General features: G+C 42.7%; 1 protein-coding gene across 1 annotated transcript; it reads left to right on the top strand.

Annotated features, from left to right (window-relative positions):
• Window positions 1-3,949: 3,949 nt before the first annotated feature.
• Window positions 3,950-23,449, top strand: TXLNA (taxilin alpha). The gene is made up of 10 exons (XM_073551965.1): window positions 3,950-4,253; window positions 8,865-9,164; window positions 9,662-9,753; window positions 9,840-10,010; window positions 10,329-10,523; window positions 12,616-12,735; window positions 15,507-15,581; window positions 16,683-16,775; window positions 18,214-18,309; window positions 20,390-23,449. The coding sequence occupies exons 1-10, from the start codon at window positions 4,127-4,129 to the stop codon at window positions 20,669-20,671; spliced, it is 1,551 nt and encodes a 516-aa protein (XP_073408066.1). The 5' UTR covers window positions 3,950-4,126; the 3' UTR covers window positions 20,672-23,449.
• Window positions 23,450-23,739: the final 290 nt, after the last annotated feature.

The raw sequence follows: 23,739 nt of genomic DNA, 5'->3' as shown, positions 1-23,739 counted from the left end.
ATCTAGTGATGAGCAAACCCTATCTGGAAAGTTCAGGGTTCGTATCGAACATTGCCTACTCGGGTTCAATTGAACCACATTGGTCCGAGTGCAAACCAATTTTTTTATCGGATTGCAGTCGTTCGAGTTATATGCCAGTGTGAGCGAACCCTTATAAGGAGGCACAATAGGGGGTCATTATCATTATAGGGGAAGCAAGGAGGCATTATTATTATTATTATTATTATAAGAAAGCACAGGGGGTGTTTGTCTTATTATAAGGAGGTGAGGGGTCATTATTATAAGGGGGCCTCTTTAGGGAAGGTGCACACGTTCAGTAATTGAACTATCTGCTACTGGCTATTGAACGCAGTTGAATCCGCATGTGTTTATTGAACCATGCAGATTCACCACGTCCTATACAATGTACCGGTGAAATTTGTCTTGCGGAGACTCACGTCTCCGTAAGATAAATAGACATGCTGCAGTCTGGAAAGATGGACCGCATGTCCGTCTCCGCAGGTGATCTGCGGGCGTCTGTGCACATGGAACGCCATCGCACACCCAGGGCAGCGGGGTACTCGGTACCGGGCCGGTGTCAAGGTGGGAATGTGTCACAGCAGCGGTGACCCGGTCCGTGGCCCTGGGCGCCCAATATCAATGGTGGTGATGTTAATGGTGTTAAAGTTTATTAGAATAGTTCGTGACGCCACCCGTGGTGTTTGGCAAGTAAGATGTTGAGCCAACGCTGCATGCAGATCCGCTGGGACTGATGGTGTGGTGCAGCAAAGATGGTGTAGCTCCCCACAGGTGGAGCTGTAGTCCCAGGGCAGTGTAGGTGCAATGGATAAGGAGAGGCGCAGAATGGTATGGAGACTGGTACCCAGGTGTAGTGGCGCGGGAATAACTGGAGGACACCCGAGTATGCGGTTCCAAAGCTTTACTCACTGTTTGCAGTTCACTCAATTGCCTGCCTCCGCACTGTGTTCTTCAGGTCAGGGCTACAGCCAACCTCCAGGCAGGATAGGATTCTCCCTTCCACACTCCGCCAATATGTACCTTACTGAACGACTCCTCCAATGCGCCTTTAGGTGCGAAGCACTCCAGTACTTAGTTACCCTGGAATGTCTCTCTCTAGGTGTTCCTAGTCTTTACTTGTATGACAGACAGCTGTAGCCTGCTTCGGGGACTCCTCACGGCATCCCGGCTCTCTATTCAGTTGCTGTTGTGTCCCAAGTCTATGATGGGAGCAAGGCGTTAGCGGCTCACTACTCCTCCGGTGTCTGTTGCCGGACATAAAGATCCAATCAACCTCGGGGACCGGGCCCCGACCTTTGCGCTCTCTGGACTGGACTGGACTCTGGACTCTATCTTTCTTCAACCAGCTTCCCACCGTCCTCCTATTCTCCTTCGTTCCGATCTGTTCTATCTCTCTTATGGAAGGTTAGGTTATCAATCTTATCAGTCTCTTTCTCTGGTCTTTCTCGTGCCAGCAGCCCAGATCACTGGGACCTGCTGCAGCACGTCCTTCAGACACCCATCTTCTCTCTCCAACCAACTACTCTCCCTCACTCTCACTCTTCCCACGCTTTTATATCATCTCACTCCACCCGCCTCCCAGCACATCTCGTGTTACGAAGCAGGCTTCCACGAGGGGTGCTCTGCTAACCCCCACCCTGAAGCTGTTAGGCGGCCCCACTGAACTATCCTGTGTGTGGAATGCAGGTGTAGAGTGTGGTCAGGAGTTCCCACCTTACCTGGATGGTGGGGCACTACACCTTAGGAGAAGGTGCAGTACCTCTGTGGCGACTGAAGCCTCAGGGGCGCCACACACACATAGTGGAAATGGGATTTCTTGAAATCCCATCCACTATGCTGCAACATCTGAACGCTGCTCAAGTACACAGCGTCCAACCCACAGCGTTTACTGACCTTGTGCACCTACTCTTACTCCGGCTGAGGAAAAATGATGGGTACAAAAAATCCTCGATACAGTATAATGCAGGTCCTATATAGTACATATAGTAAAATGCAGTCCCCATGGTCCTTGATAGAGTATAATGCAGCCCCCTGAGTATACTGTAGCCCCCCTCATAGAGCATAATATTGTCCCCTCAGAATATAATGCAGCCCCTTCAGAGTATAATGTAGCCCCATACACACAGTATAATGCAACCCCCCAAAAAAACACACACACAGTATACTGCAGCAACCTCACACACACAGTATAATGGAGCCACCCACCCACACACAGTAGAATGCAGCCCCTTAAAGGGAATCTGTCTCCTATTTTTTTGCATATAAGATACGGCCACCGCCATCAGTTACTTATCTACACATTCGGTAATGCTGTAAATAAGCCCCCGATGTGACCTGAAATATAAGAAAAATGAGTTATATTATACTCACGCAGGGGCGGTCCAGGTCTGATGGGTGTCGTGGTCCGGTGCCTCACATCTTCTAGCAATGACGTCCTCTTCTTTGCTTCCCGTCGTGGCTCCGGCGCAGGCGTACTGCTCTGCCCTGTTGAGGGCAGAGCAGAGTACTGCAGTGTGCAGGCGCCGGGAAAGGTCCGTCGCATGCGCACTGCAGTACTCTGCTCTGCCCTCAACAGGGCAGAGCAGTACGCCTGCACTGGAGCCGCGATGGGAAGCAAAGAAAAGGACGTCATCGCTAGAAGATAGGAGGCGCCGGTCCCAGACCGTGACACCCATCGGACCCAGACCAGACCCCCCACCCCCCGGTGAGTATAACTTGTTTTTCTTATCTTTCAGATTACATCGGGGGCTTATCTACAGCATTACAGAATGTTGTAGATAAACCCCTGATGGCGGAGGTTGCATCTTAAATGCGTGACAGATTCCCTTTAAGAACATAATGCAGCCCCGCACACACAGTATAATGCAACCCCCCCAAAAACACACGCACAGTATAATGCAGCCACCCACACACACACACACACAGTAGAATGCAGCATCTTAAGAACATAATGCAGCCACCCCACACACAGTGGACATGTACTGCATCCAAAGCGCTGCCAATTACTGAACCTGTGCACCTACCCTAAAGAGGCCGGGAAACGAGTGTTGAACGACTTCAATATTGTCGATCACACTCATTTAGCGGCCTGAACTCAGCGCATGTAAATACAACCGAAATGCTTCTGTGTGATGTGCAATATGTGAGCATGTGGGGCCCCATTTTAAATTTTTGCCTAGGGCCCCACTTTGTCTAAAACCGGCCCTATGTGTACCTTAGTACTCGTTTCCGACCACATACGGGGTGTTACGATGTTCAGGGAATATTGTGTAAAAAATGTCCTGTCCGTTTTCTCCTGTTACTCTTGTGGTAATGAAAAATTTTAGGGTCAGAATAACATTTTAGTGGGAAAACTTTTTTTTTTTTTTTTGGTTTCCATGTCCCAGTGATGTAAAATTCTGTGAAGAACCTGAGGGGTTCAAAATGCTCCCACAGCCCTAGATGAGTTCAACTTCAACCAAAACTGTGCTCCAAGAGTCAGACAGACAGCGCCATTCCCCTGCCGAGTGCCCAAACGGTGGCTTCTGACCACATGTGGGGCATCGTTGTGCTCAGGCGAAACTTGTGAGGTCCAACTTCTCCTGTGTTCGACCCTTGTGAAATAAATAAATGCGGAGCCAAAAGAACGCTTTTGTGTAAAAACAATCTAAAACGTTGAGTTTGCGCCCCACTCTTATGAAGCACCTGTGGGTCCATCATGGAGACTGCACCCATAAGCGAAAGGGAAAATTGCTGCTATACTTTTAACCCTTTAAATAGCCTAATGAAAGAAAAAACTTTTCAAAACCAAAGCTGACACAAAGTAGTCATATAGGGGGTGTGATTTATTAACTAGGGTGTGCGCGCCCTCATAGCCCCTCATTACGCCTTGGAGGGGCAAGCTGCACCATTATCACACGTCACGTGTTTACACTGCACGAAAAGGCGGGGAATTGTAACCGTCTGTCCGTGTGCAGCACAAGGGGAAGCACAGCCCTCAGCCTGACTCCTCCCACACATGTGACTGATCACATGGACATGACGTCATCGCAGGTCCTTTAGCTGCTAGGCTTCAGCACTTACCAACGTCTGCACTGTAGTGGCTCACTTCCCCTTCACATCGTAGACAATGAAGGACCAGGAAATGCAAACTTGCACAACAGCTGCACTTCCAGCCTCCGCCAACAGCTCCCCTGCCCCCATACCAACTCCTGAAGGACAGGACCCTGCAGCTCCAGGCACAGCTGCCAGCCAAGGTAAGTGTCATCTCTGTGCCCATCCTGAGAGGGGAGTACCTTCTAAATGTGACTAGTCACTAGGACTGGCCCAGGATGGGGTTATGGGGGCTTGTGTACAGGGCGAGGAGTTTTGTTGTTCTGATTCTTTTCTATTTGTTGCAGATTTTCATGTTTATTTGCTTATTTTTTCCTAAACCTAGAATTGGATAATGAAAAGCGATGACTGGACGATCCGACTTGATCTTCTTTGAATCCCACTTTGGTATCCCCTAACTCCATTGTGACCTGTCTTTTTGCAGGCGGCCATAATACCGGTGTAGTTCAGCGTCCATATTCCGGCTGCCAGTTTTCTGACCCGAGCTAATGGCATCATGGATCCGTATGATACTATTGGCTCAGGCTACAAAATCCACTTTCAGGCTGGAACTTGGATGCATGAAAAAGGTTGTTAAAATGTGCCTCAATCAGGGCTATAAGGGGATGTAGAGTTAGGTGCTTTTGCCAGGAAGTCTTGGGGTATCCAGCACCAGTTACATAGATAAAGAAATTACAGCCCCAAGGCCTGAAGTGAGAGATCTGATGTCTGCCAGGTGCAGTGTTGTCTCGGAGACCACCACATACATTGCTGTCCTTGTAGAGCTGCCACTGCTCGGACTAGGTGGGACACAGTGGTGCTCAGTGAACTCAGACAAGGTCTCCCTGACAACACTACACAAGTGACAGCACCACAGGAAATGTGGCATGTAAGGCCGGGGGTCACACTTGCGAGTGCAGCTTGAGTCTCTTGCATCAATACCCGGCACTCAGGACCGGAGTGTGCGGCTGCATATCTTTCCAGTCCGAGCCGTCGCCGCCGGGTATTGATGCGAGAGACTCGAGCTGCACTTGTAAGTGTGACCCTGGCCTAAGTCTGCGACTTCTGATACACCTTTTTGTCTGCTGAAACTTCACATATGCCTTAAAGTTTTTTTTCCCCACAAAGTACATTTCAATCAATAGCTCTTTGAATAATAATAGGTTCCACAATTGTATGAGTTAAAAAAATGTTCCTGTGCTGATACCTTATAAATGTGCCCCTGCTGTGTAATGGTTGTGTCTGCCTGTGTAGGGATACGGTCTGATCAAAAAGTATTATTATTATAGTAGCACCATTTATTCCATAGTCCTTTTACATGTGAGGAGGGGTATACATAATAGAATACAAGTACAGTAATCTTAAACAATACAAGTTACGACTGGTACAGTAGGAGAGAGGACCCTGCCCGCGAGGGCTCACAGTCTACAAGGGATGGGTGAGGCTACAGTCAGTGAGGGTAAAGGTGGTCATCTAGTGGTATAGTGGAGCAAAGGCTATTACCTATTGTAGGCTTGTCGGAGGTAGATCTTCCAGTTACGTTTGAAGGTTTCCATGGTAGTTGAAAGTCGGATGTTTTGGGCTAGGGGAAATGCACTTGAGAAATCTTGAATGCGATTGTGGGAAGAGGAACTAAGAGGGGAGTAGAGAAGGAGATCTTGTGAGGATCCGACATGGTGTGCTGGTAAGTACTGGGAGACAAGGTCACAGATGTGTGGAGAAGACAAGTTGCAAATGTCTTTGTTTGTCATGGTTAGGGTTTTGAACTGGAGTCTTTGGGTAATAGGGAGCTAGTAAAGCGATTGACAAAGAAGAGAGGCTGAGGAATAGCGGGGGTGGGGGGGACTGGTGGATTAGTCAGGCATCAGAATTTAAGATATATTGGAGGGGAGTGACTGTTAGAAGGGAGATCACAGAGCAGGAGGTGGCAGTAGTCAAGGTGAGAGATGATGAAGGCATGCATTAGTGCTTTTGCAGTTTATTGGTTAAGGAATGTACGGATCCAGGAAATATTTTTGAGTTATCAGGGGGCGGAAAAAGGCTTGGATTTATGGTTTGAAGGAGAGATCAGTCAAGGGTTACTCAGAGACAGCAAACTTGTGGGACTGGGGAGAGTGAGCAGCCATTGACTTTGATGGATAGCTCTGTTGGGGGAGTTGAATGAGATGGTGGAAAGATGAATTTTGTTTTGTCCATGTTAAGTTTTAGAAATTGAGCAGAGAAGAAGGATGGAATGGCAGACAGGCATTGTGGGATTCTGGTTAGTAGGGAGGTGATATCAGGTCCAGATGGGTAGATCTGTGTGTCATCAGCATAGAGGTGATACTGCAAGCCGTGAGATTCTGTGAGCTGTCCTAGGCCAAAGGAGTAAATGGAGAAGAGCAGGGGCCCTAGGACTGAAGCTTGAGGGACACCAACAGATAGGTGGTGAGATGATGAGGAGGTTGGTGTGTGAGTGGGAGACGCTAAATGTCCAGTCTGTTAAGGTACTGTCACACTTAGCGATGTACCAGCGATATGACGCTGTCAGGATCGTTGGTACATCGCTAAGTGGTCGCTAGTGAGCTGCCACACAGGCAGATCTCACCAGCGACATCGCTGGGGACGGGGGTCGCTACTTACCTGTCACACCAGGCGATCCTGCGTCCTCCCGCCCGCCTCCACGCGTCGCTCGTCGTCACAGCAGGAAGCCCCGCAGGAAGCTGACGACGAGAAACAGTCCTGGACGTTCTCGCGTGATCAGCGATAACTAGCGGGGGAGCCGGTTGTAGGTAAGTATCAGACACAGCAATATCGCTATAACGTCACAAGTTATAGCGATATTGCTAGCGATATCGCTTAGTGTGACAGGCCCTTTAGGTATGAAGAGATTTAGGATAGGGCCAAGTCTGTGATGCCAAGAGATGAGAGGGTCTGTAGTAATAGGGAATGGTCCACTGTGTCAAAGGCAGAGGACAGGTCCAGGAGGAGGACGAAAGAGTAGTGTTGCTTTGGCAGTTAGTAGGTCATTAGTGACTTCAGTTTTGGTTGAATGATGTAGTCGGTAGCCAGATTGTAACTGGTCAAAGAGGGAGTAGGAGAAGTGGGAGGACAGAAAATCAAGTAAACTTCGAAAAATCCCATATTTACAAAGATGAGTGCTAATAAATAAATAAAAAAATGCATGAGGACACGGGGAAGTTGTCCTACTAGATAGAGCTGTGGTTCAGCAGAAAAATTGAAGGGAAAAAATCCCAACTTCCTCATTCACAGGAGCTCTTGGCTTTGCTGAGCGCTCCTATGTTCTCTATGAATGAGACGTTGTCAGATTCCTATGGTGGTGGCTTATCTCGCCAACAACAAAAGGATCAGCATTCTGAAATCAGACATGCTCTGGAGTCTTTCTCTTCCTGCATCATCTATTGGTGGATAGTTGGATGGCCCCCATACACTGTTGGCCGAACCTGCCTATATTGCTAAGATCAGATGACGTTAGTCTGTGTTTGGGGACCATAAGGCCCTGTTCACACATTCATGATTTGACAGATTTGTGTGCCGATCTATGTGAAAGCATCCACATCCCATCTATATAAATGTGGCTTCCGCAATCAGTATTTATGTGCTACAGAAAATTTCCGCCCAGATTTTTGTCCACACTGAAAAAATAAAATAAAATGCACAAGAATAAGTAGCATTCTATTCATTAGCTCTATTGAAAGGGGCTTATTTTTTTTCAAATCTGAGAGACTTTAATCTGCATGTCCAAAGCAGAAAGTGTCATCTTTTAATTTCTGTTGTAGTAGTTGCATGTGGGATATCGTGTGTGCTTTCAGAATTTACACTACAGCGATTTGTTCTGTAAATGATGTATTTAGCTCACTGAGCATTGTCTACAAATAATTGTATGCTCCTCTTAAGGTACATTTATACAGGCTGATTCAACTAATCTGACAGCGTAATGTAGAGACAGAGACCCTGATTCTAGTGACATTTGTTTTCTGTAGTTTTGATAGAACTGATTTTATCAGCAGTAGATTTTAACTAGAGGACTAGTAAACTTGTTGCCATGTAGTCCACCATATTCATGAGCTGTGTATAACCCCCATCCCCTACTACTGATTGTCAGTTTTTCTGCCTATGCACCATACACACAGCTGCCAATCAGTGGTGTGGTGGGGTTATACAGAACTCAGCATTCCGAGAACTAGTAGAAAAAAACAGTGATTTTTATCAAAAATGACAGCAAGCAGCCCAGTAAGTGATACATCACAGGAATCTGGATCTGTGCCACTACATCATACTGCTATCAGATGGGGTCGAAAAAATTGGTTTTAGATTCCCTTTAATGAACGCTGATGGAAAGTATACAAGTTGTTCAGTGCTCGATAATGTACTTGTTTACATAGGCCAACAAAAACTGATGGGAACAGTTCACTTCATCATATTGGCTGCACAGACTGAATATTGCATTGATAATGATTATTTTTCCAGTGGCATAAAAGATCGTCACCCAATGAATGAACTTTTTGCTCTTTCAGTGCGTGCTCTACATCACTATTTTCCTTGTATGTGGCTTATATACAGAGTCTTATCTCTGTATACTATGTTTTAACAGTCAGGAGTGAGTGTTTGTAGATTGTCGGCCTGTGTAAGTGCAGCTTTCAGCGAGGCTAGGTCTCTACAGGTTTCCTGCCTCTGGATATAAACAAAAATGCTTCTATTCACTGATCTAAGTGAACACTAATGGGCATGTGAACATTGCCTTACTTTGTTTGCTCATGTTCTTGTTTTTGCAGGTGAGGGAGCAGTTTGTCATGCTGTTGCTCCTAACTGTGATGTCTCGGAAGAACTTAGCAGGCAGTTAGAGGATATTTTGAATACCTATTGTGTGACTGCTGGCCAAGAAGGAATGGCGGACTCTGAAGAAACTGATAAAGGTCCTCCCGAGACTGCTAAAAATGGAGAAACTGAGGTTGTGGTGCCAGAAGTTAATGGAGTGAAGGAGGAACTACTTGGTGCACATAATAACCGGAAAATAAGTGACCCAGATAAAGATCAGAAGCGAGTGCCAGACAAGAAAAAGGCAAAGGGGCTCGGTGAGTAATAACTTTGCCAGTGCAGAAACCAGATTTATGGTGAGAGCCCTACTCCATGTCACTAATGCTGTGTTACAAAGCAAGGAGTCATATCATTTACCTGGTGGTGTCTCATCGGGACATCTGTTAGTTATACATTTTACAATGGAGTTGGTGGCTCTATACTATCTAGTCTACTGAAAATGTGGAAGCGGCCAAGCAAATATGCAGTTTTTAGAACTTCTAAACGGAGGACCTTGTCACAACACCATCTTACTCCACAGAATCACAACACTCCTGTTTGGGAATTTGAAGGGCTGTTTAGTGGGTGTGTACTTGTACCAACTAGTATAAACTATAACTTAGTGTGAAGAGGCTCCATATAATAGAGATGTATGCGGGATGAATAGAAAATGGAATAATGAACACTACTGACAGCCTTTTATGTACGTACGTTGATGCTGCGAACTGGTCTTCCAAACTGAATATTCCCATTCAGCCATTTCTTTGCATTTCAGGAAAGGAGATCACCCTGCTAATGCAGACCCTAAACACACTAAGCACCCCAGAAGAAAAACTGGCTGCCCTGTGCAAGAAATATGCAGAACTGGTGAGAGCGGATAGAAATATAGACAGATATATTGTAATACTTTGTCACGTGACGTGATACTAATGCCTACTGTGTTGTCCCCAAAGCTGGAAGAACATAGAACGTCTCAAAAACAAATGAGAGTTCTGCAGAAAAAGCAGACTCAGCTCATCCAGGAGAAGGACCAGCTCCGTAATGAGCACAGCAAGGCCATTCTAGCTCGTAGTAAATTGGAGAGTCTTTGTAGAGAGTTGCAGAGACACAACCGAAGTTTGAAGGCAAGTATAAACCTATGTTTCATGCATAGAATACAGAGAGGAAGCAGTTGCACTGAGCCCTGGTGCCATATGGTGTCCGAAAGCCCCTCTTCCATATAAGACACTAGTAGGTGATGGCCCCTGCTACAGATTTTGCATTGGGGCCAACTTGCGCCTCTTGAGGCAGGGTTATAACTATAGGAAGTTTTCTTTTCCCGGGCAAACGTATGTTGGTGTCCATGAGATATTATCATTAATACATAGTACACTTGATCTTGAAGTATGAAAAAATAAATACAAAATTAGGACCAGTTTAGACTTTCTGTTTTACCTGCACAGGAGGAGGGTGTGCAAAGAGCCCGTGAGGAAGAGGAGAAACGCAAGGAGGTGACTTCTCACTTCCAGTTGACACTGAATGACATCCAGACTCAGATGGAGCAACACAATGAGCGCAACACGAAGCTGCGCCAGGAGAATGTCGAACTAGCGGATAGGCTAAAGAAGCTGATAGAGCAATATGAGCTGAGGGAGGAGGTACGTAAGTAGTCTGCAAAACGTGAAGATGTGAACGCTGATCATCTCTCTGAGGAACTGGTTTAGCAGACACAGCTGGTTGCCTCAAAAGAACCTTCAATGCTCCACTCAAGTAAAATGACAAAAAAATGCTTATGTAAAGGTATACAAATTCCCAGTTTGATGTTAATGCATTATGGTTGTAATGTGAAGTCAGAGAGAGGTTTTTTTTTTTCATCTTTTGGGAATCGTTTTTGCTTCTCATTGTAAAGTACGTATTTTGTCGACACCACCAAAGGAATGGCCAGATTTGGGTGTGACACAATGCATGGAAATACAGGTTTATAGTTACCATAACTAGATCCTGTGGAAGCTGTTCCATGGCTTGTCCCATTCTCCTGATACTGCTGCTTAGGCAGTGAAACATGTTTGGATACTGTGGGGGGGTTAATTGAGTGTTCTCAATTTAGTGTGTTAAGGAGTTATCCCCCTCTTCTTAAAGCGGACCATTCACTAGATATATATATGCATTTTTTTTTAAGTTGAAACTTGAGTCCCTCCACCAATTACTGCTGCTCTGCTGATTTTGGAGCAGTTTTTTTTTTTTTTCTTATTCTGTGCTCCTCTGCTTCAAAGTTATGCTTCCCGGTAATAAAGCACATTTTACCTTCAACCAACTGGCTGTGTACCCCAGAACTTTTCTGTGGACATCCCTCCTGTTAGACAGCAGTTCGGTGGTATGTTCTTGTAGATTGTGAGCCCTCGCGGGCAGGGTCCTCTCTCCTCCCGGACCAGTCGTGACTTCTATTGTTTAAGATTACTGTACTTGTATTTATGTATACCCCTCCTCACATGTAAAGAGCCATGGAATAAATGGCGCCATAATAATAATTAATAATAATAATCCCGATTGGTTGAAGGTAAAATTTGCATCTTTATTACCAGGGTTCATAACTTTAGAACAGAGGGGCACAGAGAAAAAAAAGGAAAACTGTTCTAGAATCAGTGGAGTATCGGTAATTGGAGAATGTACTCGGTTTCAGTTGCAAAAAAAAAAATCCACTGAAAGGTCCACTTTAAATGAGTATTTTGGATTGTACTTGTGAAAACCATGCAATTTACTTCTTAATTAAAGTTCATCTCTGATCTTTATTTACTACCAATGAGACTGCACAGTACTTACAAGCTGATTGCCACTGAGCTTGGAAGCACCGCACTGTGGCTGTCTGGAATTGCAGGAGCACCATGTTGGCTCCTGATCTCGGCCAGTTTCAGTACCATTGCACATCCAAGACTTCAGAAGCAAGGCTGCCTGATAAAGCGACATTGCAGGGCACCCAGTTAGGCCGGCAATCCTGCTGGTGTCAACTGTCAATCACGCCGTAGCGCCCAACTGCACCCATCATTTAGGAAGTCTGGAGGCTGGTAAGCAGTGTGCTTCTACTTAGAAAGATGGGACAACCATTGACTCCCCTATATTTTAATCAGTATGTGTGAACAATTAACACACTTTTCATCTGGACCCAATTTAAGGCTTGGGTCAGACGACAGTATAAAAAATTGGTACAATTTATTTTTTTTTTCTCACTTGTCATTTCAATAATAATTTACAAGACCATTTACAGGTTTCTATGTTACAGAATTGCAAATTAGCCATAAAACAAACAGATGCTATACCGTGGCTCTGTATGGAATCCACATTTTTTGTTTCTCGCACCCATCTGGTTTCAGAGTGATCTCATAGTACTCTGCAGTTTTTTTTCACAGTCTATGATCAGTACTGTCCCATTGAAGAACATTGGTCCAATTTTGTTTGATTTAAGAGTTCTTTTCTCTTTTAATGCATAGCAATAAAAACAAGCTTTTCTATGCGTGTTCGAAATCGGTTGTGTAGCTGGTGGGGTATAGAACCCTCTTAGTTATGGTCTTCTGTTTAGTTGTCGCTGTAATGAGTTGCTTAATTACAGGTTGTTAGCATTGACAGTGACCAGAAACAGCAGGGCAGCCAAGGAAAATATTCCCACGTATTTCCTTCAGTTTCTAGCACTGCCAGATATTCTCTTATGGCCAAGTCAGCACATGAAATTTCTCTCGCTTCTTCTCCTTTCTACAGCACATTGATAAGGTTTTTAAACACAAAGATCTTCAGCAGCAGCTAGTGGATGCTAAACTGCAGCAGGCTCAAGAAATGCTGAAAGAAGTGGAGGAGCGTCATCAGCGGGAGAAGGACTTTGTAAGTCAAACACCCACGTCTTTTCATATTTCCTTTTGTGCTGACCATTACGAGCTGCCATATTTTCTCTACAACTATTTCATTACTGTTCCCACTTTTTACTAACATTTTTGCTATTTGTCAGCGCCACCTCAAGATATTGCGGTGAATCTCCAGTTTGTGTGCTTGAGCGCGCTGTATACTTAGTCTGGCGCATTCATCAATGGCGATTTAATGCTTTCCTTCCCATTACTCTGCGTAGCAAGAATATGAGAAGTGCTTGTAACTCATAGGTATGACACACTCACAGTACGTATCTCAGCCAAAATACGGCATACGTCTACATGAGGAACACATAGCTGGAATCACTATTTGCTGCTGCTTAATACTTAATCACTACTTGAGAATAGTGATGAGCGAGTATACTCTTTGCTCGGGTGACCTTCGAGTATTCTGGCGTGCTCGGAGACTTAGTTTTCATCGCCTCAGCTGCATGATTTGCGGCTGCTAGACAGGCTGATTACATGTGGGAATTCCCTAGCAAACAGGCAATCCCCACATGTATTCAGCCTGTCCAGCAGCCACAAATCATGCAGCTACGGTGGCAGAAACCACATCTCCGAGCACGCCAGAATACTCGGAGGTCACCAGAGCATGCTCGGGAAACCCCAAGCATTGAGTATACTCGCTCATCACTACTTAAGAGGCAACATTAAATAGGAGACAAGTTCCCTTTAATCACTTGTGATAAAATTTAGAATCTAGCACCTGACTCATTCTTTGCTGTTGTATCCAGCTGTGATAGCCGTAACCTCACTTTTGCGTTTTTGCAGCTGAAAAAAAACCGCAGCATTTTACAGTAAGAGCAAAGTGATGGAGATTTCTGGAATCTCATGCATTTGCAGCTTTTTTTTTTTGGGGGGGGGGGTTATTTCCAAATCTGAAGCATGTTAATTTTTTGAGCATTTTTGCAGTGCTCCACTGTTTCCAATTACGTGTCAAAAATTGTGCATATTTTACAGTGTTTTTTTCTCGCCAAGCGTATTTGCAGTAGACTTTTCTGTAGCAAAAAAAGGAAATGTGCATATACTGTACTGTTACTGTACATTTATAAAAAGTTTTTATTTATTACAGGCATGGCATGGTATTACTGAATGGGGGGTCCAGGTTCTGAAACTCTCTGTTGGGTCTGAACACTGCTTTGAAGTCTGCTACTCATGCATAGATGAGTGTACAGGCTCAGTAGTAAGTCTATGGGTCCGTACACAGCTCTGAGTGAATGTAGAAAGCCACAGATTTACTATTGAACCCGTACACCGCTCTGCAGGACCCCCACCAATCAGCAACACTATACATTGCCTGCCAAGCTCAGATCAGGCTTCCCTCTCCTCCTCAGCATGTATCCTTCTAATGCTTTGAAGTGTCAGTCATTTCAGCTGAAAAACTGTGGCATGCAGGCTGGAATTGCCAAAGCTTCGTCAGGATCCAAGCCGCGGTGAAGAGTGAAGTCTGATCCATAGTGCCTGCCTAGACTGCTGTCACTCATTGAAAGGCAGCCCACACCAACAACGTGCATTTCTTATTTCGTACAGTTCCCAAATCAGATGTAGCAGCGCCTGCATGACAACAAATGAATAATATAACCCACACAGAGATGCAGTAGCGCAGGTTATAGAAATATATTGGAAAACTGATTGTGAAGAAGGGTTAGGACATATGAAAGGGGGTCAAATTGTAGTGTAAAACCCCTTTAGGCTATGTGCACACGTAGCATTTTAAAACGCTCACTAAAAATCGGACTCCTTCCCAGAAATCGCGCGTTTTTTTCCGCGCGATTTCACTGCGATTATGATCGCGATTTTGCAGCGATTTTCGCGTGCGATATTCAAGCACTTTCCAAGCGATTTGAAGCATCGCTTGGAAAGTGATTGACAGGTTGGTCACACTCATAGTGTTTGACAAGTGTGACCAGGTTTTTACTATTGAGGCCGCCTATGCGGCATCAATAGTAAAAGATAGGATGTTAAAATGCTAAAAAAAAAATAAAAAATCGGGGTATATTTACCTTCCGGCGTCCCGTGCTGCATTCCCGGGCCTCAGCGTTCCCAGTAATGCCTTGCGAGACCTGTGATGACGTAGTCTCGCGTTGCTATAGCGATCTCGCGAGACCACGTCATTACAGGGCCTTGCCGCAAGGCATTACTGGGAACGCTAGGCCGGGAATGCAGCGCGGGACGCCGGAAGGTAAATATACCCCGATTTTTTTTTATTTTTTTTTTTATTTTTTATTCTTTTTTTTTTACAGGGGTATGGTGCCCAGGGCCTGGAGGACAGTCTCCTCTCCTCCACACCGTGGGTACCAACCGCACATGAGACGCTTAACTTCCCGCATGGTGGGCATAGCCACATGCGGGAAGTAAGCGATTCTCATGCATTCCTATGGGTGCGGAATCGCGGCTATTCTTTGCGATTCCGCACAAAAGAATGAGCATGCTGCGATTTTTTTCCGCGATGCGATTCCGCCGCGGAAAAACGCAGCATTAGCACAGCATGTGCGGAATACCATAGGAATGCATGGGAGGCGTTCTGTACACGATTTTTAAGCGTTTTCGCGCTGAAAATCGCAGCAAAAACGCTTAAAAATCGCTACATGTGCACATAGCCTTAAATTCCCAAACTTTTCTGGAGACTTATTTGCATAGGAAAGGTTGGAAGTAAATGCATTAAAATCCCAAGAGATATAGATAAAATATATTAGTTTAATTGTCCATTTTGTTTTTCTTTATATATAGCTTTTGAAGGAAGCAGTGGAATCACAACGTATGTGTGAGCTGATGAAGCAGCAGGAGACCCACCTAAAGCAGCAAGTAATAGCTTCTTTCTTTCGTACTCATTGACTCTGCACATTTCTCCGTAAAGTTCCCAGCTTGAGTTTTCCAGGCATTTAATAATAATAATTTTATTTATATAGCACCAATATATTATGCAGCACTTTATAATTAAGCAGAGACATGCACAGACAAAGACATTGCAAAATAACACACGTATCAACAGTTACAGGAGGAGTGGGAGTCCTGCTCGCCAGCTTACAATCTGAGGAAATAGGGGGGGGGCACAATAGTTATAAAGAGATTGTCATGTATGGTCCAGCCATCACTACAAAATATATAGGGCATTTCTAATAAACTGTGTGATCTAGTCACTAGCCAGTATTAGTTACCAAGTACTATTGGGTGCATGGAGGATGTGGACACAGATGAATAGAAGGAGCAGATTCTCAGGAAAATTTAGAAGGAGGTAACAAGGAAGAGTTAGGTTAGTGAGTTGAGATGATCGATTTGTCTAAAGAGATTTTTAAGCTTGCTCTATAAACTTGTGTGGGCTAGGTATTAGTCAGATCATCTGGGGGAGTGCATTCCAAAATACTGGTGCAACACGAGAGAAATCTTGAAGACAAAGATGCAAGATTAAGATTATGGTGGATGTTAGTCTTGGATCAGTTGGTTGCAGAAAGGAGAGCTCAGGTAGGATAATAGACAGAGATGAAGGAGGATCTAGGGTGGTGCAGAACTGTTTAGAGCTGAGATGTTTGTATTGTATTTTGTATTGAGTGGGCAACTAGTGCAATGACTGGCACAAGGTGCAGGCATCTGTGAAGCTTCTGAATAGAATTCGATCCTGGCTGCTGCATTCAGAAATTTGAAACAATGATCTGAGTTGATTGATGGATTGGTCCTGTTTTTTTTTTTTTTTTTTTTAAATTTTGATATGATTTGAAGAGCATTTCTGAATATCCACTGCACAATTAATCATTTCTTATGGTAACATTTGTGACTTTTATTACCCATACATGACCTGACTGTTACTTAGGAAATAGCGGGTATCCTAGTAATACCATGTATGCTTAGAGTAATTGTCGGCCATTGTAGCACTGTCTCATTCTCTCTTATTTTTCCCGTAACATTCAGTTGGCCCTGTATACCGAAAAGTTTGAGGAATTTCAAAACACTCTTTCTAAAAGCAATGAAGTCTTCACGACATTCAAGCAGGAAATGGAAAAGGTGAGTTCTAATCCGTGTCTTGCTCCTCTAACTTCTTTTAAGATCTAATTTTTGGCTGTCTTACTGTCCTTCATTGCATCAGAAGCTTAAACGGGGGAAAGGCAATGTTCCTTTTCCCAGGAATCGTGTCATTCTTGTTTACAGACTGTTTTTATTTTTTTTTTTTATTTAATTTTTTTAAGCTTTTTTGTCCCATGATTACTTGTTACACCATTACATCTATATTGTGTATTCTCTACATTCCGAACTATTTAGGTAGAAGTTTATTTTAATTTTTCTGTTGAAATAGCCATGCAAGGGCTTGTTTTTTTTGTAGAACAAGTTGAAGTTTTAAATGATCAACTCGCTTCATATTACCATACAATGTTTAAAAAATTAAACGTGGTGACATAGTAGAAAAAAATGCAATTCCAATGTATTTTTTGGTGGTTTGGTTTTACTGCATTCATTGTGTGGAAAAGTGACCTGGTAATGTGATTTTTCCAGGTGTGTATGACTATAGCAATACTAAACTTCACAGGTTGATTTGGGGGTTTGTTCGTTTTTGTGTTTTTGGTTTTTTTTTTGTTTTTTTTTGTTTGTTTTTGTTTTTGTTTTTTTTTTGTTTTTTATTATTTCGGCGGTTTAAAAAAAAAAGTTTATTATTCCTTCAAGTTATGAGGGCTTTAAGCACTCTGAACTTTCGTTTGAAATTATATTTTGGATTACAGTCTGTTTTCGTCTGTTTTTGTTTCTTTTTTTTTTTTGTACTTTTTACATACGTTACATTTTAGATATGTTAGATATGCCAAGCCCAATATATTTTAAAAAAATTAATAAAATAAAACTTTTTTTTTTTTACTTTAACACTTTTTTTTTTTTTTTTTAATTTTCTTTTATCATTTTGTATGGTCTCCTTAGGGAAGTTGAACCTGTGATGGTTTGATCACTTATTCTGCAGTTTATAGTTACATTGTGGCCCAGCTTCATAGAAGTGCCCACATGGCAGCGATTTTGGGGGAAGATGGGGCGAAAGGGGGGCATTTAGCAGACACCTTGCTACATGGTAAACTATTGACATGCTGTGAACGTGCAGCGGAGAGGAAGGGTTGGCTGTCAGTGATTGACATCAGTTTCTAAATATTTGAACAGCAGCAATCAATGCCAGCTCTGGTTGCTGCTGTTATAGGCAGCAGCAATCTGTGTAACACAACTGGCTTCTGCCCGGCATGGAGCGGGATCAGCTGTGACAGTTTCGGGGGGTGAAAATGTGTTTAATAGCAGTTTCCCATATATCCCACTTCCTTGCCTTTTAAAATGATTTCTACATGACATAAGTAATGCTATTTTATGTACAATGAGCTAGAACAAGATATGCAATCAATTAAGTGGTTACAAATACAAAACAGAAGTCCTATAATTAATCCTATTTATTGTTATGATGGTATTTGTCTTGCAGATGACAAAAAAAATTAAAAAGTTGGAGAAAGAGACAACTATGTACCGATCCAGATGGGAGAGCAGTAATAAGGCACTGCTTGTCATGGCTGAGGAGGTTAGATTTGTGAAATATTTGCTCTACATAAAACAACTAGTAATAACTCTAATACAAATGATAAAAATTTATTTTCCTATTATGTGGTTTTCCTTTTTATAATAACAATGTGATTTGGGGGAGTAAAATTTTATTTTTGCAACCAGAATGCTACAGTATAATAAAGCATCTGGAAAATTAAATCAGTGCTGGGGGCTTTTATGGACTAGGAGGCACGAGGTCAGCTTGTCCTGTAGGAATAAACTAATGTCAATTTAAACCACACCGCCCAATAAGTGACACATCACTGGAAAAAAAAGTATTTCTCCCTACATCATGCTGCTGATTGATTCCCTTTAAATTCTGTTCACTTGGAACCATAGCATGTAAATCTTAAAGAATATATCCAAATTGTTGAGCCTAGATAAATGGCACTTCCAATCAACTACAACATCCTATAAGGCACAGGAAGTACATAGCCATAAAATAAAGAGCCTTTATTCATATATAGTTACAAAAACATTAAAAACTTTAAAAGGAGATACATGTCCAATATACTCTCACAAGGTCCATATGTAGGTTGTAATAATAATAATACACAAATGTGTAGATAATACTATATTGCAAATAATAGGCACTATAAAAAGCATGAGACATACACATGTAATACAAAAGATGTGTAGGTACAATACCAATGTAAAAATAGTGTCCCTGCTATAGAATAGGGGTTGTGCCTTATATATACTCTGCAAAAGCAGCCAATATGAGGCTAGTATAGCATATAGTAGCAAGCGTTATTGTACAATCAAAAAGGACCCATGCTGATTATCATCGCCATTTCCCATATAGAGAAAATGGCCATAAGATTTAAAGTGCAGAGTGCAATAGAAAACATGCAACCTTGTAAAGTATGGATCCCCGACGCGCATTTCGCGTTATCTTCGTCTCAGGGGGTAATAGATTTAAATCTTAGCCTCATATGGGCTGAATTCTGATCACATCTCCGCAAATAACGCTGGCCTTTGGTATATTATATCAGCCTTATGCAGGAATTGTTTGAATGCACTTTTAGTGGCAATCGTATGCCATATCAGCTTTATGTGGGCACTTGCTGACTATATACTTTTTGAATGTTTGTGACATGCACGTATATCATTGTATGAATGCCTCATTTTCCCATTTGGATACTATTCTAATGGGTCTTAACTATATGCACTTTACTTGAAGCATTATTGGCTGCTTTTGCAGAGTATATATAAGGCACAACCCCTATTCTATAGCAGGGACACTATTTTTACATTGGTATTGTACCTATACATCTTTTGTATTACATGTGTATGTCTCATGCTTTACATAGTGCCTATTATTTGCAATATAGTATTATATACACATTTCTTTATTATTACAATCTACATATGGACCTTGTTAGAGTATATTGGACTTGTATCTCCTTTTAAGGTTTTTAATGTTTTTGTATAAATATATATATATATATATATATATATATATATATATATATATATATATATATATATATATATATAAATAAAGGCTATATATTTTATGGCTATGTACTTCCTGTGCTTTATTGGATGTTGTACATCTTAAAGAAATTGGTGTTATGTGACCTATGCAAATTTTTCTCTTGAATTGCTCCAGATTCACAGCTAGATTCAGTTTTACAGTATATATGGATATATAATGAGGTGGAAATATTTGCATTTGTATTCTGTAACAATCATTCTGCCAATAATGCCTTAAAATATGACAAAATACAAGAACTTAGAAAATGCCTTTCTAGAAAAGCTGCCATGAATTAGACATCAATAGTTGACCTATCTGGAATACAAAATAGTGAAGGTGAGCGAGCTAGACTGAAATAGGTGCTAGTCCAGATGTCCTCCTTCTCTGCTCTCCTTCTACTGATGTTTCTTCTGTAGATCATAGCTTGGGGCAGATGAGATGCTTTGTATATGCTTTATGTGTACCCCTCTTACCACTTTGTGCCCTTTATCTCTCTGTTTCCTCACTTTACTATGGTTTCACTAAATTCTTCTCATCCCCACCCCCCAATTTAATTGTAATTACTTTTTCCTTCCAGAAAACTCTTCGCGATAAAGAGCAGGAAGCTCTGCAGGCCAAGATACAAAAATTAGAAAAGCTCTGTCGTGCCTTACAGACAGAGCGTAATGACCTGAACAAGAAGGTGCAGGGTCTCAGTGGACCTCCAGCCCCCTCTCCAGAGACCACTCCAGATGATTGTATGAGCTGTGCTGCACCCACCAGCAGTGAGAATGTTGAACTGAACAGCAGTGGTGCATGCGGGCAGGATGCCCTGCCAAGCTCGGTGCCGTCTCCTACTCCAGCTGCCGCAACTGAATAATACAGATGGGAGTGAATGCTTCATATGTAATGTCCTCATTCCTTTTATAAAATGGCTTCCACTTTTATACCCGCCTTACATACACTTACACTTCTTTTTGCTTTTATGTTATTTTATTTTTTTTCCTTTCCAAATTATCCTGTAAAACAGTCTGTATATTGTGCACCAGTGGCAGTCTACTCTGGAGCCACATGCCTTCTGCAGGTTGCCCAAACTCAATGTATTTCTTTTTTTTGGATACTATTGTCACCCCATTTTAGCCCTATCAGCTGCCAGCACCGCCATCAGGGGCTTATCTACAGCATTCTGTAATGCTGTAGATAAGCCCCTGATGTAGCCTGAAAGATAAGAAAACAAGTTAGATTATACTCACCGGGGGGCGCGGTCGAGTGCGGTGGGTTTCGCGGTCCGGTGCCTCCCATCTTCTAGAGAAGCCATCCTCCTTCTTACTTCTCCCTCGGCTCCTGCACAGGCGTACTTTCTCTGCCCTGTTGAGGGCAGAGTAAAGTACTGCAGTGCGCAGGCACCGGACCTCTGACCTTTCCCGTCGCCTGCGCACTGCAGTACTTTGCCCTCAACAGGGCAGAGAAAGTACGCCTGCGCAGGAGCTGAGGGAGACGTAAGGAGGAGGACATCATCACTAGAAGATGAGAGGCACCGGACCCCCAGGTGAGTATAATCTAACTCCTTTTTTTCTTATCTTTCTGGTTACATCGGGGGCTTATCTACAGCATTACAGAATGCTGTAGATAAGCCCCTGATGTCGGTGGCTGCAGCTGATAGGGCTAAAATGGGATGACAGATTCCCTTTAAGGAAATAATTTAATAAAATAAGGCATACTTTAGTGTAAAATATCTGCTGGAAATTGGTGTGAAAGATGTCAGCTTGGACTTCTGTTGCCAGTCCATAATTGGTGCATGTATGCTAGTCATATCTAAAGTTTGCATCATACATGGAACCTGTGAGAGTCTGTTCTAGGTGCTAACTTTGGGATCATCCACTATATGTGACACCTTGTAGACAATCCCAAAGTCAGCTCAGCCTCATTGCCAAACCAGAAAAGGGAGAGGATGACATATGTTGCAGAGGACCATTAGAGATGTCCAAGTTGCTTTATATTTTACAACCTGCTAGAAAATAAGATGTTAAATCTGATTGGCAGAAAGATCACTGCTATGTTTTTCACTTGTTTTTTCTTAAATAAACCACCTCAACTTTTTGCCCATGCAACCAGAGCACAGTACATGTTGTATATGAAAAAGTGAAAGTGCTTAGTGAGAAGCTCATAGGGAATGCATTCTGATGGCATGTGTTTCCCAGATGATGGCTAGTAGTTTTGTGAGAGTTAGAGCCTTTCGTTAAATTCTCATGTGCTATTATGGGCAAAATGTTAATTTAGTGGCATAGTTATCTTGTTTGGTTTATTAGGTATTTCCACCACCCTCCCCCGATAATGGCACCTATCACCTATCCACTGTGTAGGTGATAAATGTTTATTGTGGGACACCCCCATCCCCATGCGGAGACCCTCCACCGATTACTAGAGCCTCCTATTACTCCTTGCTGTCTCTGTCAAGCAATGTACGCACTTTCATTGTTTCTGGTACAGTCAAGGGCTGTACTCTCTTGAAGGAGGGTTTACATTTTGTAGCACAAAAGATCATTTCACCTGATGAACAAGAGTTTTATTTGTTCGAGTGTTAGGCAGCCTGTTTATAGTGAAACAAACCTTCCTAGGAACGTTTCGTCACGATAATCTTTCAGTGTTAATGCACATTAACTTTGCTAAAAAAAAAAAAAAAATTAACGCATCACCGTGCTCCAGTTTAATCCCAATTTAATCAAGGAGGAATATGTCCTTGGGTCCACCTTTTAATGAGATTGGGAAATGGCTATCTCTATTATTTTTCCTAGAAAAAAGGATCACTCTTGTCAATTGGTTGTCCCAGATTATGCAGCTCTGCCTCATTCACGTGCAAAGTCACGCGGCCTACTACAGTACTATCCAACCACTGTGGCTTATTCGGTTACCGTTAATAGTTTTACAAGAGCCCTGTTACTTTCTTATAGCATGTCCTCGTGAAGTAAATATCAACTCTTAGTCTTTTTTTGCATTTTATTACCACTGTCCATTACTGGCATGGCCAAATATGGGGAGTCTGTGAAGAGCTTTACTTTTGCACCCCTTTATTTTTCCGTATTCTCATTGCTGAATGTATGTATCACAACATGCTGCAGCAAGCAGGGCTGTGTCTTGCGCATGAATATTTTTTGCTTTTATGCACACACCAGAAGTCTTTCATTGTCACTGCGGGTATGGTACAACATAATAATTGTTGTTAGAATGAAAAACCTTTCCACTGTTACGTGTGTCATTTTTAAAGGCTACGTCATATGTCATATGGCTAGTTCCAGAATATAATTGCTATTAATGAATCAGAATGATAACATATATTTCCCCGGATTCTCTTTGGTCATGTATCAGCAAGGGAAACACATTCTTAAAATCAGTTCTTCAGTGAATGGTGAAACCAGTTTGTGAATGATGTAACAAGGTAAACTGCTGCTATATATCAGGGGCTCTTTAGCTGTCAAATGGGGACCAGTAATAAAAGCCTCCTTGGCCAGGCATTTGTACTTTTAATGTGGTGTATCCAGCACTTAGGTACCAAAGAGACTGTCCTACTCTGTGAGTTAGGCAAGCAGGCTGATCTTCATTGTTATAATTGAAGTAGAGTGTAATACTGAAAATAAATAAATTGTGGCTTTCTATTCCATCAGTTTGTTTCCTTTTATCTACAGACTTTCTGGCATACGTGCAAAGGGCACACAAACCTTGCCAACTGTAATACACTGGTGATTATGTAACGTAATCTGTTTTCCTTTTTTGTGTGGGTATATGTCAGAATCTATACTATCGGTTCCACCAACTTGTCATGAGCACCACTCGCTCTCAACATGTGCCGCAGATGGTACTGCAAAGTGGGACTCTGCTTCCCATACCCAATTGTTCACTCACCAAAGGCAATTGGTGAAAATGATGGCAATGGGGTGGAAACGAGCTAAG

Source organism: Dendrobates tinctorius, unplaced genomic scaffold (genome assembly GCF_039654945.1).
Source record: "Dendrobates tinctorius isolate UK_male_01 unplaced genomic scaffold, ASM3965494v1 ptg000183l, whole genome shotgun sequence".
NCBI lineage: Eukaryota > Metazoa > Chordata > Amphibia > Anura > Dendrobatidae > Dendrobates > Dendrobates tinctorius.
The sequence above is the reverse complement of the archived record's forward strand: the minus strand, read 5'-3'. Positions and strand labels throughout refer to the sequence as shown.

Bases quoted from the DNA above. Each gene is read 5' to 3' on its own strand.
- TXLNA (XM_073551965.1), top strand. From the start codon at position 4,127: ATGAAGGACCAGGAAATGCAAACTTGCACAACAGCTGCACTTCCAGCC. The intron at 10,011-10,328 runs GCAAGTATAAAC...TTACCTGCACAG, and splicing joins GACACAACCGAAGTTTGAAG to GAGGAGGGTGTGCAAAGAGC. The intron at 16,776-18,213 runs GTGAGTTCTAAT...TTTGTCTTGCAG, and splicing joins TCAAGCAGGAAATGGAAAAG to ATGACAAAAAAAATTAAAAA.